We start from the raw sequence: 14660 nt of genomic DNA on the forward strand, positions 1-14660 counted from the left end.
GCACTCGACTGCACCGTCGCAATTACTACCACCTACCTCCACTTCTGTACGAATACTTACCGCACCGCTGCCGCGCTCGCTGCACTGCCCACATCTTTTACTTTATTTATTAAAACACGCTACTTTACTTAAAGCATACCCACAAATATAAAACATTACCCAAATCACTGTAACATAGCAAATAAATCTTTATTTGCATTTTCAAAGACCTATAAAAGGCAAACCCACGTGTTTATTAGAAAATGCCTTTCCTTTCACATTTCGCGGACGGATATTTTCCTGTTCGGCGGAAATTTACCCTTACACACCTGCTTCTTTTATGCACACCGACAAAGCGGCCCATGCTTTCATATATTTCGCAAAGCCTCCGAGGTCTCAATCAAATTAACGATATAAATTTACAATTAACTAACGATCCCATTCAATATCATTGAGAAAGAGCGGTACAGAACGAATTCAAATGAGCGCTTTGAAGGTGAATTATATGCAGGTAAACTGTTATTCATATGCTAGATTGCTTGTAGAGACTTTTTCATCAATATTACTTACAGACCGTGCCGTCATTAAGGTAAGAGACTGCTTTGTCCTTGGAGCTTGTAACATAGTGAGCGGGTACGTTAGTCCGGGAAGCTATTCTCAGGGCACCGTCGATTCTTTTGGATACACAGATTCCGAAAACTGTTCAAACTGTCGAGAGCCTTTGCAAATCGAACCGAATAACCCGAATTTCGGATATCTTTATTGATTGCTAAAGATGTAAACAAATGAGTAATTTCCGTGAACGCTAGAAGGGAGGTTTCTGATTTCAGGTGCCTGTTACTACTGGACAGGATACGCATATTTCGTGTAAACCCGACCCATCCTAAATAAACAAAAGTTTCCTAAAAGGTAAAACGGATATTACGACCAAATTGCCCGTGTAAAATTTTCAGCGTCATGTTCGATTGCAATGGTTCAGGGGAACACAGAAAGCTTTGAATTGTGTTATTACACTTTATTGTAGGGCGTAGGTACCGCCTACGCAACTGGCCCACATTAGTTCTGCACTAGACATTCTAGTTTCAGTTCTGAAGAGGGCTGTTCGATTGCCAATGAAACGGTTATTGGCCCATACGAGTCATATGCACACATTGCAACTTCGTATTGGAGACAATAGCTCGTATTATTTCTGTAGACATTCGAATGCGATAAATGTTATCATTTGAGCTTACGGAATGAATTGGTCGTTGCTCAACAAGTCTTGCTGATTGATCGATCTAGGATATATATTTTAAAGCATGCAAGGATTGGTGACTGTAATTTTCTTCCCACGTCTAGGTGTAGTCCAGTTTGCAAGTATGGCAATTTATTGCCAAGAATATTAAGAACCTCTCAACACTATTCATCTCGGAAAGTTTGTATTAGGTAGGGACCACATTATAACATATCCTTTGATCATCCTCTTTCTTAGGACCAAGTTCTTTTTACTTAGGCTTCGACATTAGATAACTAAGAAATGACTAGTACACTTCCAATCTAACAACATGTGTTTAATGATGATTTTCTTTCAAGAGAAAATGGATGGGCCTAAAATAGCTGATCACATTACAAAGCGACGAGCAGTACTAAAACCACATTATTTTCGCTCAACATATCGAGCGCGGAACCTGTACCTACATACGTTGCGACGCTCCACATATACTATGCAGTTCTATTACCGTTCTACTTTTGCCGCGTCATTGAAATGCCAGCAAATAAAACCACATTGGTCTAGAATCGCCGCCGCTATAAAATGGAACTCCAAATTGTGTGCTCCGACTTTCCTGGTAGACGGCTTTTTATCTTTTTTACAAACTATCTTTGAATCAATTCAGCAGGAACTAACTGGGATTGGAATGATTTTTTACTAGCTTCAGTTGAACTTTCTTGTCAGTGTATAGGTACGAGTTGGAAAGTTTTAAGTTCATTAGTAAATGAGTCGTTTTATTACAATTAAAATAAATATTTATTTACGATGTATGAAATAATGTGTAATGGATTGAAATTAACAGTTCATTCATAAATATAAATAAAAAACGAAACGAAATATACTGATATCATAATTTTATCTGCAGTATATGTTTGTTTGGTTGAACGCGTTTGAATCTCAGAAACAGGAATCCGATTTGATCTTTCAGTATTAAATAACATATTTATAGAGGAAGTAGTTCCCACAGGCCGCGGGTAAAACCACAAGCGGAAGCAATATAATATAAAAAAGATCATAATCTAAACTCAAGACTGGTATCAGCAACAGACCCCGTCTGGCGACCCGTCACGACGCAATCATATAGGATCCTCTAACAATACGGGCCGTATCCAATTTCTCATCAAACCCTTGACCCGACTGCCCAACCAGCAGCTGAGTTATTAATTTTTAAGCTACCGTATACCGTAAAGCCACCTTTTATATAAGTACTTACGTACGTGTAAATTTACATTCAAAGCATTTGCATTTAATTAGTCACATTTGAATTTGATGTGAACTTCGTGTATTTTTTCAATGAATAACATACAACTTAGTAGGTGCTTACATAAATTGTACGAAATGGTTTCTTTATTTATAATTTGTTTTACTTTTAAAAGTTACGAGCTCGTAACCCGTATAAAGTTTACGATGCCAAGTCCTATATACTTTCTTAACCGCGGTAAGATACAGAAGTTACAGAGCTTATCTTGTGTAATTAAAGAAATCTATCAGTATCACCTTCGAAGTAAAGTCGACCTATTGTATCTGATCCGTGCCGGAGAAGCATGCGATTGACAGACAAAATGAGGATATATCCGACAGGTCTCCCTAAAACTCGCTCCTCTACCTGCGCCGTGAGATATTGAAAACCGAGCCCCGGGCTATCCGTTTGACCTTTTTTATTGGCAACATTTCACTCGTTCCGCATTGTGAATCGTTTGACTGAAACGGGTTGCGTTGTCAAATTGCTCTGATATTTTAGGCGGTGCCTGTATAACCTTCATTTACATGCCGCGCTACTTTCCTACGTCATAATAGGGGTCTTATTTGCAGTGTGTTGTCACAGAGTGTTTGCAGAATGTCGACACTATATTATGCGGTAACGACGTTGATGGCGTGCGGGTGTCGGTTACGTTTTTCGCTTTGGGTCAATGTTGTTGACATGACGCGTAAATCTGTCCGCTATGTCCATTCAGATTTTTTATATGTGATGCAGGCGCATGAACTTGGGCTGGAAAATGTAAATACAATTTTTCCACTTAATAAAATCCTCTGACCCGCAGTGATGTATATGTTATGGACCAAGTGATAAATTGGGCAGTATACATAATGCCCGGGCATTATGAAAAATGCCCAATATGAGAGTGCAATTTGATAATAATTATTCCAATAATCAAATTGACCGGGCACTATACATATTGCTCGTGACCTTTTGGGCAAAGTAATACAAACATACATATTTAATTTCATTTTTTTTATTGTTATTGCCATTTAATTTAAAATAAACTAAATATTAAACGACTTAAAGAATTAGCCTCATGATTTGGATTAATTATGAAGGACTTCTGCCTTAAAAATCGTAAGTCATATTAAAAGGGTGCTAAACAGGCTCCTTTTTAATATCATTATTTGCCCCCAAAAATGTATGTTGCCTTCTAAATTACTAAGTCAGCCACAATTAACGAGCATCTAAATAATACTATCTCAGCCACTCGTTATCTTCTAAGTAAACCACTCTAAATACAACTCAGCATGATGGTTACTGTTTAGCATCTAAATTTGTAGCCTGCATTCTAACAGTAAACTTCTAAAATACTATTAAATGACATTATAAAATATATTTATTTAGCTTCTAATTTTTTAACTCAGTACGTTTAAAATGTAAGTAAGCAACACGCAGCAAGCATGGCTTCTGTCATGGCTCCGGCGCTGCGGGGCTCCGGCGGTCCCATGCGAGCTTATCGTCGCAGATGGTATTCACGCTCACCACCGCAGCTTCGGCTTGCTGGCCGGCTCTGCCGGCCATCCTCAGCCGCGGCGGCGATCGCTGAATCTACCTGCGACTCAGCTCGCAGGCCGCCTCGCCCCTCCGCGCCTACGCGGTTTTGAATTGCACTCTAGGTGTAGGGCAGACAATACTACGTGGAGTCGGTTTTGCAGCGATACGTTTGAAAATATCACCGCGTAAAATAGCTTTATTATCAAATTGCCCAACTGTCATGTAGCAATATAATAATGCCCGTGCAATGTGATAAATAATGAAGTTAAGATAGCTATTTATCACATGGCCCGATAAAGCTTGTCATTATTCATAATGCTCGGGCATTATTTATAATGCCCGAATTAATCACATGGTCCATAACATATATACGGGGTAAATCTCTCTCTTTATAAATTCACTAACAAAAGCAAGTCTACATATGTATGCTAAAAAGTAAAGAGACATCAACCAAACCTCACACGCATCTAAAAACCTGAAGTTTCTCCAAAGCCGTCTTACAAACGGCTGTTCTTTGTTGAAGGTAGCGTATATCTAAAAATCTTTTATCCTTCTCCCTGAGGTGAGAGTTTGTTACCGCAATGACGTCACTACCTGCGTTCATTTAAAGTGACATTAGAAAATGGATTCTTCATGTTGCATCGATATTGGACAAACACTTTGCTTGTTAAAATGTATGACAGAAACATGAGATGTGTTAAAGAATAATGTTGCGATATGCCTGACAAAAGGCACAGTATCAGGCCCTATATCTCAATAAAAAATAGTTTATACTTTGTTTATAATAAAATAACATAGTTACATAAACACATCCATTGAAAATTGAAAATATATCACGCGGAACATCCCACAGGAAATTATTTTTACGTAAACATGTTGTCGTGAATATTTTCCACCGCCATCACCTTTTGTAACCCTTTTAGAGGTCCATCACTCTTCGAATAACTCTCAGAAATATTGAATTTCCTACAGGAAATTAATTGTTAATCTAATTATTTACTCTGACTATACAACAAATTTTATACCGCCAAAATATTTTTGGTAGCTATAGATAATTAAATCCAAGAAACAGGTACAAACAATCAATGTTTTTCTCTACGAAATATAATTTATTTCAACCTCGAGCTTCGCCGACTCGATGCCATAATCATACGTGACACAAATACACAAAAACATTTAAAGTTTGCAACGTGAATCGTATCTCCTTACTTGTATGATTTGAGGGCAAACATTACGCGGCTTGGAGAGGGTGCAGTACCAACTGCCTTGGGATATTACTTTAATCGCGGAAGGCTGTTATGGTCAAAGTTTGAAAGCGTTGCCAGTACCACAACTCGCCCGCTTATTGCTCGCTCGCCTGTTATCGTTCTCTTAACATTTTTGTTTTTTACTTCTCAGGAAAATGTACTGTTTGCTCTTAAATGCAGTTCAGAACTTCGAATTGAAATAAAAATAAGAAGTTCAAGAAGTTTTAGGTACAAGTTCGCGATTTAGTGTCAAACTTGAAATACTGAGACATTTTTAAGCACATACTTGTAAATAAAGTCTACTATCTACTGTATCTGCTGATCTACTGGGACGCTTTTAATGCTTAGCCGATAAAACATACATGAATAGTGAAGATGTAGTTTAACTCTTGAGGAAAGGAAAAACCTAACTATGAAACGATTTGAGCTAACGAAGAATTCATCCAATACATTAACACTTAAGAAATCTCAGTATAAACATAAACTCATAAAAGGTTTCCCGTAAGAATCTTTTAAGGAAAACGGCTTAAGAATTAAATAAAAAAATAATAGTAAAGTTTAATATTAATGTCTTTCTTCGAATACGAAGGAGTTAAGTCGCCAGCTGTATTTATTATAGCCACTTCAGCGAGCGGAAGTAAGCTCTTCAGTGGCATGAAGTAGTTTTAGGAACAGCAGTACAGCACCCAATGCTCTCTGACACGGCAAAGAAACATCTGCACGACAAAACAAAATAAACTCTAATGTCACCAGTCATAGAATTCAAATTGCAATGCTAATACACTACCTACTAAAAGATTATGGGTCGTTGTAATTTAAGATCTATTAGCACGCTTTTAAGGTATGTTATGTTTAGGAAATTGTTCTCTGCAATGCCTGTACTTTGGTGGATGCGAGGCAATTCTCTTGTAATCTTTATTCAGTAGGTGCCATTGAGACGAAATATACAGTGAACTACACTGAGTAAGTTCAAAACTGTATCGACGTCGCGGTTCATAGCTAGACTATAATATTAAACGACATACTAAAGCATTATACGTTTTATTAGTACCTTTTAGTATGAAATATAAACAAGCCATTATCATCATTACGCAGATACTGTATTTATTAGTGCGATTATACCCACATTTGTTGGCTTCCAATCCAAACCACTACTGCACTGCTGTGATTGATTAACATTTTAGCATTTTCGTTTTTGAAACATTTAATGGTTTCATTTTGACGTATCGATACATTAAAAATTTAACATTTATTTTATTAAGAAGTTAATAAACCAACGATGCCTTATATTTAATGGTGCCTTGTACATAATGATCGAGACATCAATCACCTAGCATCAAAGATTATTAAGGTGAGTTAGCCCACTCGAATGCCTCGTATTCGATACACCTAATACAGGTAATCATTGCAAATAAGGACACTAACATCTATAGGTAAGTAGCTAGGGAGACTCATTTCGAATAAACACATTTAGATATGAAACCAAACAAAAAACCTAACATGCGGGGAAATGAAACAATATTTAAGGACGATGCCCAAATCTCGTAATACGCTAGGGTCCACTATCATGTTACCCACGAAAATACGTAACATTACGTGCAAAGAGATCTTGTTTTGCTCCCTGAATAAAGTAAGTCAACATTTTTGCGATGTTATTACTAGACTATACTTATAATAGCAAAGAGACGACACTATAATGGTGCGAAATGGAAATGTGTCCACGACGAAAATATATATTATGTGTACTAAGATAAATAGGGGTCTCAACGTCGCCATTTTAGCTCTGATGTAACTGCAGCGTATGCACTTTTATAAAGTAAACAAAATCCCTCAATTTCAGACGGAGTTTCTCAAAGAATTAATTGTTATTGACAATGTTGCAGCTGTGTGTTTCTCAGCTTGATTAAACTGGACCAAGTCCACAAATTAGCCGTCTCTGCGGACTCCGCCGAGTTGCGAAATGTAATGTTAAAATTGTCTGTATTACACAAATTGCACTGGGGAATTTTATACATGTAGGATCTACGAATTAACAGACGTTGTGTGTTTTATTGCTGTATTTGAATTGAAGTTAAATAAGGAGATGATTTAATACAGCAAGTTTGCCGAAGATTCGCTAGAAAAACACAGGCTACGGAGAGTGTAAGCCGACAAATAAAATAAAATAGGTGGTGTAAATAAAAATGTCATTAGGTCTAAAGCGATTTAATATCTTCATTCTGTTATGACATAGATAGTATATAGGTAGCTCATCATATTTTTTGAGCGTTAGACGTATAGGTGAAAAACAAATATAAAAATAATTTTAATAAATAAATTGTCTATCAGCTATGAATAGTTGGAGCATGATACGTTCGCTGAAACATGTTTTGTATCGCTAATCATATTTCCGGAAAATGTAGTGCTGCTAATTATGGAAGCGATGTAAACACTAATGAACTATTCAAACCTAAGGCGATTTGAAATACGTCGCTTTTGCATAGCATATAAATTCGGGATAATTAGGCATATTTGCCTAATTATTTACAGACATCTAAAGCCGACTTTGAAATACAAATAAGTGGGAATATGCGAGCGTACAATATTGGTTTTGGATCGAAAATACCAGCTGTAAGACAAGATAAATTTGGTGCGCAAACTGTTGTTATAATCCAAAGTGGTAAAAAGCAAACATTGGTTGTGGTCGCGACCCGATTCCTCCAAGTTAATTGGTGTCATTAGTCATATGTCGGCCCGCTGCACACAGCACCTTATCTCCCATGATTTGTAACTCCGCTGAAGTATAAATTATATGCCCGAGGCTAAATTATAAATTAACGAAGGACTTTAGCTTTAGCTTTGTTTAGCTTACTAATTGTGATAGCTATTTCCTTTTGTAATTGCCCTTGCGGTTGTTTTTCGCCTGCCTTATGTATTTTTAACGCAAAATAATTAATTTAACATAACATGCTAACGAATGAGATTTTTAATGAGTGTGTGCCCTCGTACTAGAACGATGATGTTTTTGGAGGGCTATTCAAGAAGCATCTTTTTGCTGTTGTGACGATGTACGCCGGCATTGGGTATATGAAAACAATGTCATTTATCAAGGAATTGTCTGTAATTGACTTCGCATGCCTTTAAATCTTAATAGTCAAAATGCAAGCTATTTGTTCAGGAAGTGAAACATGTTAAATGTTTATAGGTTCGAGGAATCGAACAGCTCACGCCATCTGCCAAATATTGCCCAACTCGCCTTCTGCGAATCCTGCATTCAGGATTTGTGGGGCGGAAAATTGTCAAGCTTATTCGGTAGATGGAACTGGCGGCGTAACCCACAAAGGGCCCTTGAGAGAAGCCCCAAAATAACCGAATACTGCTGTGATGTAGTGTTTTGTAGCAACCACATTATTTGAGTGATCTAACGTAAACGTTTTGGTGCTAAATTCACATATTTATTTGGTGTTGTTTTTATAAGGCGTTATTTTATAAGTTCTTTTCAAATGACCGCCCATTCCCTACTCTGACTTTTGCTCCACTACTGATTCTGAGAAAAGTACAAGTTGATGTATTTTAGGGTGCTTTCACACAAGCAAATTCTGAGCGGTTACAAAGCGCAGCGGGCTCGCGAGGAATACGTTTCAAGTACGCAGCGAACTCGTAATTCCCTTGTGTCGTAGGGCCCTTAATGGTCTAAGTTATAAGGAGAAAAAGTTAATAAAAAACATCCTTAATGTCAATATTCTTTTATTTTAATAAAAAAGACCATTTCAACATTCGACTAACAAATCACTTTCTCCTTTGAACAAATACAGCTCCACTCCTCTAAAATAGACATCACAGATAAAATATAGACACAAAATATCCTTTTTGCCACTAAAATTGTTACCAGTTGTCTATCAAACGCTGTTTAGCTTTCTTTTGGTTCATAGGTTTGGAAAAAAATGCTTGGAACTAGTACCCAGTATACCTTGGCACGTGCTGAAGAAGAAAGCTTAACTTTAATGTACTGAATTGGACATTTCGAAGTGTCAAGGTATGCTGGGTAACTCCTAACGCGTAGTATGGGAACTATACTTTAAAATTACCTATCTAGAATCTATATAACAGCTGTGTCTATCTACACACAGCCTTGACATTATGTTCTTGATTTGTCTACCTAACATCACCATGATAAATATAAACATACCGACATAATAAGGTATGCTTCAGTAAACATGTAATCAAGTTTACAATTATTTTATAGTTGCCATCAACGTCCTGATCCTGATGACTTTTGTCGTTTCACCGACGGTTGCACAAAGCTCCATTACAGTTGAAGCTTCCTTAAATCTATTGCTGACTCTTTCTTTGTCAACAAGATAAAAAGTGACAGCAATAGATTTAATGAAGCTTTAACTTTAATGGAGCTCTGTGCAAATGACGGACAGCCGACGTAAGTTCAAATCTAAATGACTTTTATACATTTCCCTTGTAATTGGAAAATTACTAACATTTCTATTCAATGTTAAGAGTGGCCGTTCGTACCACTAGGCTACGCTAGTCTTCGATACCCGAAGTTTACGAACTCTCAAGTGACTATCGTAGTACAAATTCAAAGAATTTTGTATACATGCACGAGTAGCCGACATTCTGTTTTTTACCTAGTCGTTTATCGAAGATTTGCGTAGCGTTGTGTTCGAAGGACCTTAAAAATTGAAAATTTACTCCTGGACGTTACAAGTTAATACAATTAGTCCGTCTTTAGTACAATCATGACTACTGTTTCAGATAATATACAAGAGCCTTAGGCACATGCATAATTAGCAAAAATGGCTACTTTATTTCTCATTGCATACACGAAACATTCGAACTTCCAGCTATAAAACAAAACATCAGTCCATCTTACTATGAAATTATTATGGTCACCCTTTTGATATTTTATTACATCTCTAATATTTTATTAACAAAATATATAAATCATTCCATAAACGGACTTTGATAACAAACAGCTTCCATACAAACTATAGATAATAAATATTATGCGCAGAATATTATTTATTACATATGTAAGTATTTTAGAAAATAAAAACGAGGCTGATTGCATATACATGTTTGATATGTTTCATAATAATGTGATGATATAAAATAAATTAAAATTAGCTTGACCAACATTTTCCAAAAGCTATTATCGTACTTACACTATTGTTTTCCATGATCATAAGATGAAAACTAAATAAACTTACAATACACATAATGGCAAGATGTCTTTGACTGAACATTGGTACGTGTTAAAAGTGAAGATATTAAATGCTGATATTTTTCTATATTACATAGTACAAACCGATCTACAAACTCGTAAACCTGACAAGAAATTGATTTCCAATAGCAAAAATCGTCTGTGAATATTTTTTACGATCACAGCATCGAGTTTTAAAATTCTAATGAAGTAGATAGTAGGTACGTAATCATATTACAATGAATAACAGCGATTTTGGGCAATAGGTAGGTAAAGGAACGGCGCAGAAGTGACATAGCAAACTTAACGCGAGGCGAGCTAAACAACATTTCATAGTACAAAATAATTATCTAACATAGACATGTGCACTTAATTGTATGGTTAAGTACAATATTTACATGGCGATTACATATATTATGTACAATTACTTGATTACTAATCCTTCATCCCTAGCCGAAGATAGCAACATCGTTATCCGTAAAAACTAATTATTAGGTATATAACTGGTACATAATGTATTAATAAAATATTCTTCTGAACTTACGTGTTTTTTCGTATAAAAAAGCCTTACTCCAGCTAAATTAAAAGTACAACAGTGAGATTTTTTTGCATTGAAGGTGATTATTCTACTGGAAACTTACTATTTACATTTTCTTCAAAGCCTAGTATTATAAGGCTCAAGTTCACCGACAATATAAACGTCAGTTTTTTCTAAACAACTGCTTACAGTGAATTTTCACAATCAATTTTCGAAGTAAACGATTGTTTTAAGAAAAGCGGACGTTCATATTGTCGGTGACTTGGGCCTAAGTAATGTCATATTCTATTCCGTTTTTTGTAAGTTTTCTCATAAATGATTTCCGACAACTTGTGAATCCAGATTGTCATATTTTCTGACCGATTCTATATTTTCCATTCTCTAGATATTATTAATTTTGATATATTTACGTAAATACAATGATACTGCGATTGGAATTGCAAATGAACATGTTTTCAAAGCCAGATAGACTGCTATCTAATACTGATAGTGGTGACCGAACATTGAGCAAATTATCGACATATCGACACATTACCAGAATGGCACAATCCTTCCTCTAAACATTAGAAATAGTACATTAATATAAGCATTTAATAATTATATAACATTACATAGGTAAGTAATTGTACTTGGTTTGCTAAAATTAATGCATTTAAACTTAATAAATGTGGTCCTTTGTAATTATTATGGGTATGCTGTAACGTTTTTCTGTTGGGGCTAATATGAGGCCGTACATTAAATAATTATAATTACCTACTTTAGATTATGTATAAAATAATAAATTTAAGTATTTCAACAATATATTTATAGGTATATGTATTTTAGGTATCGACGGGTTAATGAAAGTCTTAAATAATATTGACTTACCATATCTTTACGTGAAATTATAATTAACAGCCTCACGTAATACATTCGAAAACAACAAAAGCACAGTACCTATTAGGTACCTTTATTATCGTTACTCGCCTGTTACTGTAAGCAGAAACACACATTGTACAACAGGTAGGTACCTAAACCGCAATAATGCAGGTACGTAAAATCAATTCTTATTGTGTATGTTCCTACTAGATAAGTGACCGAAGTATATGACAGTAAGGCCGTTTACACATTACACAATTATACATGACACATCGGGACCAACTTCTACGAGTTACGGCCCTTTCACACGGCAGTCCAGTTTTTTGCAGGATACAGTTTTTTGCAGGATCTCGTTTGATCGCAAAATATATTAAGACGGTAACAGCATTTTGCAGGATCCTGCATGCGGTTTGCTCGTGTGAACACTAGCATACAATATCTTTTGTGATCAAACGGGATCCTGCAAAAAACGGTATCCTGCAAAAAACTGGACTGCCGTGTGAAAGGGCCCTTAACCTGAAAAGACGCGAAATATGTAAACGCCCTTAGGGTCATCATCCGATGAATACAGCAATGGACATAAATACGAATTTAATTAAATGCAACTGTTAAATTATTCAAATAGGAACTTACAAAATCTTCAACTTAAGAATAAAGCTTTTATCTCACATAATAATAATATATTTTCCTTTTTCTCTTACCCAATGTTACTTGCTGTAAGAAAAAGCCAGAATTATCAAAATTGTGTTGCTGTAAATTGTACAAAATAAAAATATAGTTATAAAACTTATTTTTTGTAAAGACAGGTATTTTTATACAATAGCTAAATTATCATTGGACGTGATAAAATTGGATAGTACATAGATGGCCTGCTTAGGCCGCCTGTGAGAAACGAGGCAACATAACCAATCATAGAAAATACTTTTTTATAAAAATTAACTGGGATGCTCACACGTTTTTCTTAGCACAAAATAAAATAATAATGCAACAAAAAACCATATAAACTTTTAGGTTTTCCTTCCTAATACCTATTGCGAAATGCCTAAGACATTTTAACCAATCCTGAGATAACAATATCGAACGCGCTACAAACCGGAGTTCAAATAATGTTAGACATTACATACATAATTATTATGGAATACTTGCCGGTTCCCACATTGTTCTGAGAGCCTTTGCGGAGGTTTTTGATTCTGTGAAGAAACTCGTTGATTTAGTTGTTAATTCCTCGTCGTAATGATATTCTACCGTTCCATTGATAATCACGTCGCTGCAAATAATTTACTTTTACCAGACAAGGCGACATATTGTGGTAATATTACTGGTAATAAAACAAATAAGCAAGTGTGCAAGGTATTAGAAATTTAGGAACATATATCGCCATAATGTTATCGTGAATAATAATTAGGTAAGTTTGTAGGAAGGCTATAAAATCTCGTACAACATTACAAACGAATCCTATAAAGAAATTGCAAAAAATTGGCAGTGGATCGGATACTTAATAATTTTTACGTTGTTATTAAATTAATTGGCAAGCTAAAATTGCATACGTTAAATACTGGATGAACAGAAATAAGTTCTGCTGAAAAGAATACTCATGTTAAAAATAAAAAATAATGAAAATTATGAGAAGTTGAAAATGGATATATATATATATATGTTTTACAAGAATCTACGAACCGAATAAAAATTATACAGTACTTTTACAGGTAGGTACCTAAGTCTACACACAAGCTAACATGATCAGCCGGTCATGTGAAATGTACTAACATACAACAGTTTTATTGAATGTCTGGGTTCCGAAAATGAAAAGATTATTCAATAAATAACCATTACAACAAAATATTTATCAATTTGCATTACTTTTGATCTGAACTGTTCAGTTTAGCTTAAATACCTATTAGAAAAAAGTTAGTTTTAGGCTACAGAAAATAATACAACAGAATTTTGCCACTAACAGTATGGTCTTGCTACAAAAAAGTTATACAGATGTTCAAAACGTGTTTAAAACAGTTTGTATGATACGTGAACACGTGTCGAACGGCTGTTAATTTTTTGTAGTAAGACTATAAGTACATCTTAAATATCCCACTAAAGAATCCAGAAGCTACAAAACAAAGAGAGGAGTTACAGGTAAACATATATTCTTGTTCACATTCCGAGTTCGGGTTAAACTGTACATTTTAGTATAGAAAGTCTACATAGACTAACATTTATTCCCCGTTCCGTGGCTACTAGGAACGTGATTCCCAAGTGTCCCGTTAAAGGTGCATTTCTGTGCCTTGTGGCGAATCGCTCCTATGACACACATCAGAAACCGCAGCATGATTCATATTTGATGTCGCATGAGCTGCGATCCGTAGCATGGCTCAAAATGAACCTTTAGGAGACACATTTGTGTACTATATACTCCCATAATTTATATTATTGTGGTGTTTACGTGGCACAGGCGTTGATTAGTCGCTTGCGTTCGTCGACAACGCGTTGTTGTAGCTCGTCCTTCCACCGGTGTGCAGTGCGGTCTATTGTCGATGGCACTTTTAGGCAATTTGAACCGCCAAATTCACACGCGAGCTGAAATAACATTTAACATTATTACTTTCCTGAATAATTGTTATCATGTTTGTCTCTTATCTTAGCATTAACTGCTATTTAAACAAAATATTTTTGTCTGTGAAAGTATAAAATGTACCTAAACAGAATGAATATTTTAATATGCAAAACGATGACTCTCCGCAGGACTTCTCAACAAACTCAAGAAGTCGTAAATGTAAATAAAAGTTATACTAAACTTACAATAACCATTTAGGAAGGAAAATACCCTTTCAAACAAAAAT

General features: G+C 35.5%; 1 protein-coding gene across 1 annotated transcript in view; it reads right to left on the minus strand.

The window, feature by feature from the left end:
* Positions 1–8942: 8942 nt before the first annotated feature.
* The window catches only part of LOC110375728 (uncharacterized), a 71630-nt gene continuing 65912 nt past the window's right edge, over positions 8943–14660 (minus strand). The window contains exon 8 of the mRNA XM_021333978.3: positions 8943–14397. Within this exon, the coding sequence (XP_021189653.1) occupies positions 14260–14397 (138 nt within the window). The 3' untranslated portion in view covers positions 8943–14259. The remainder of the gene's footprint in view (positions 14398–14660) is intronic.

Source organism: Helicoverpa armigera, chromosome 2, assembly GCF_030705265.1.
Source record: "Helicoverpa armigera isolate CAAS_96S chromosome 2, ASM3070526v1, whole genome shotgun sequence".
Classification (NCBI taxonomy): Eukaryota; Metazoa; Arthropoda; class Insecta; order Lepidoptera; family Noctuidae; genus Helicoverpa; species Helicoverpa armigera.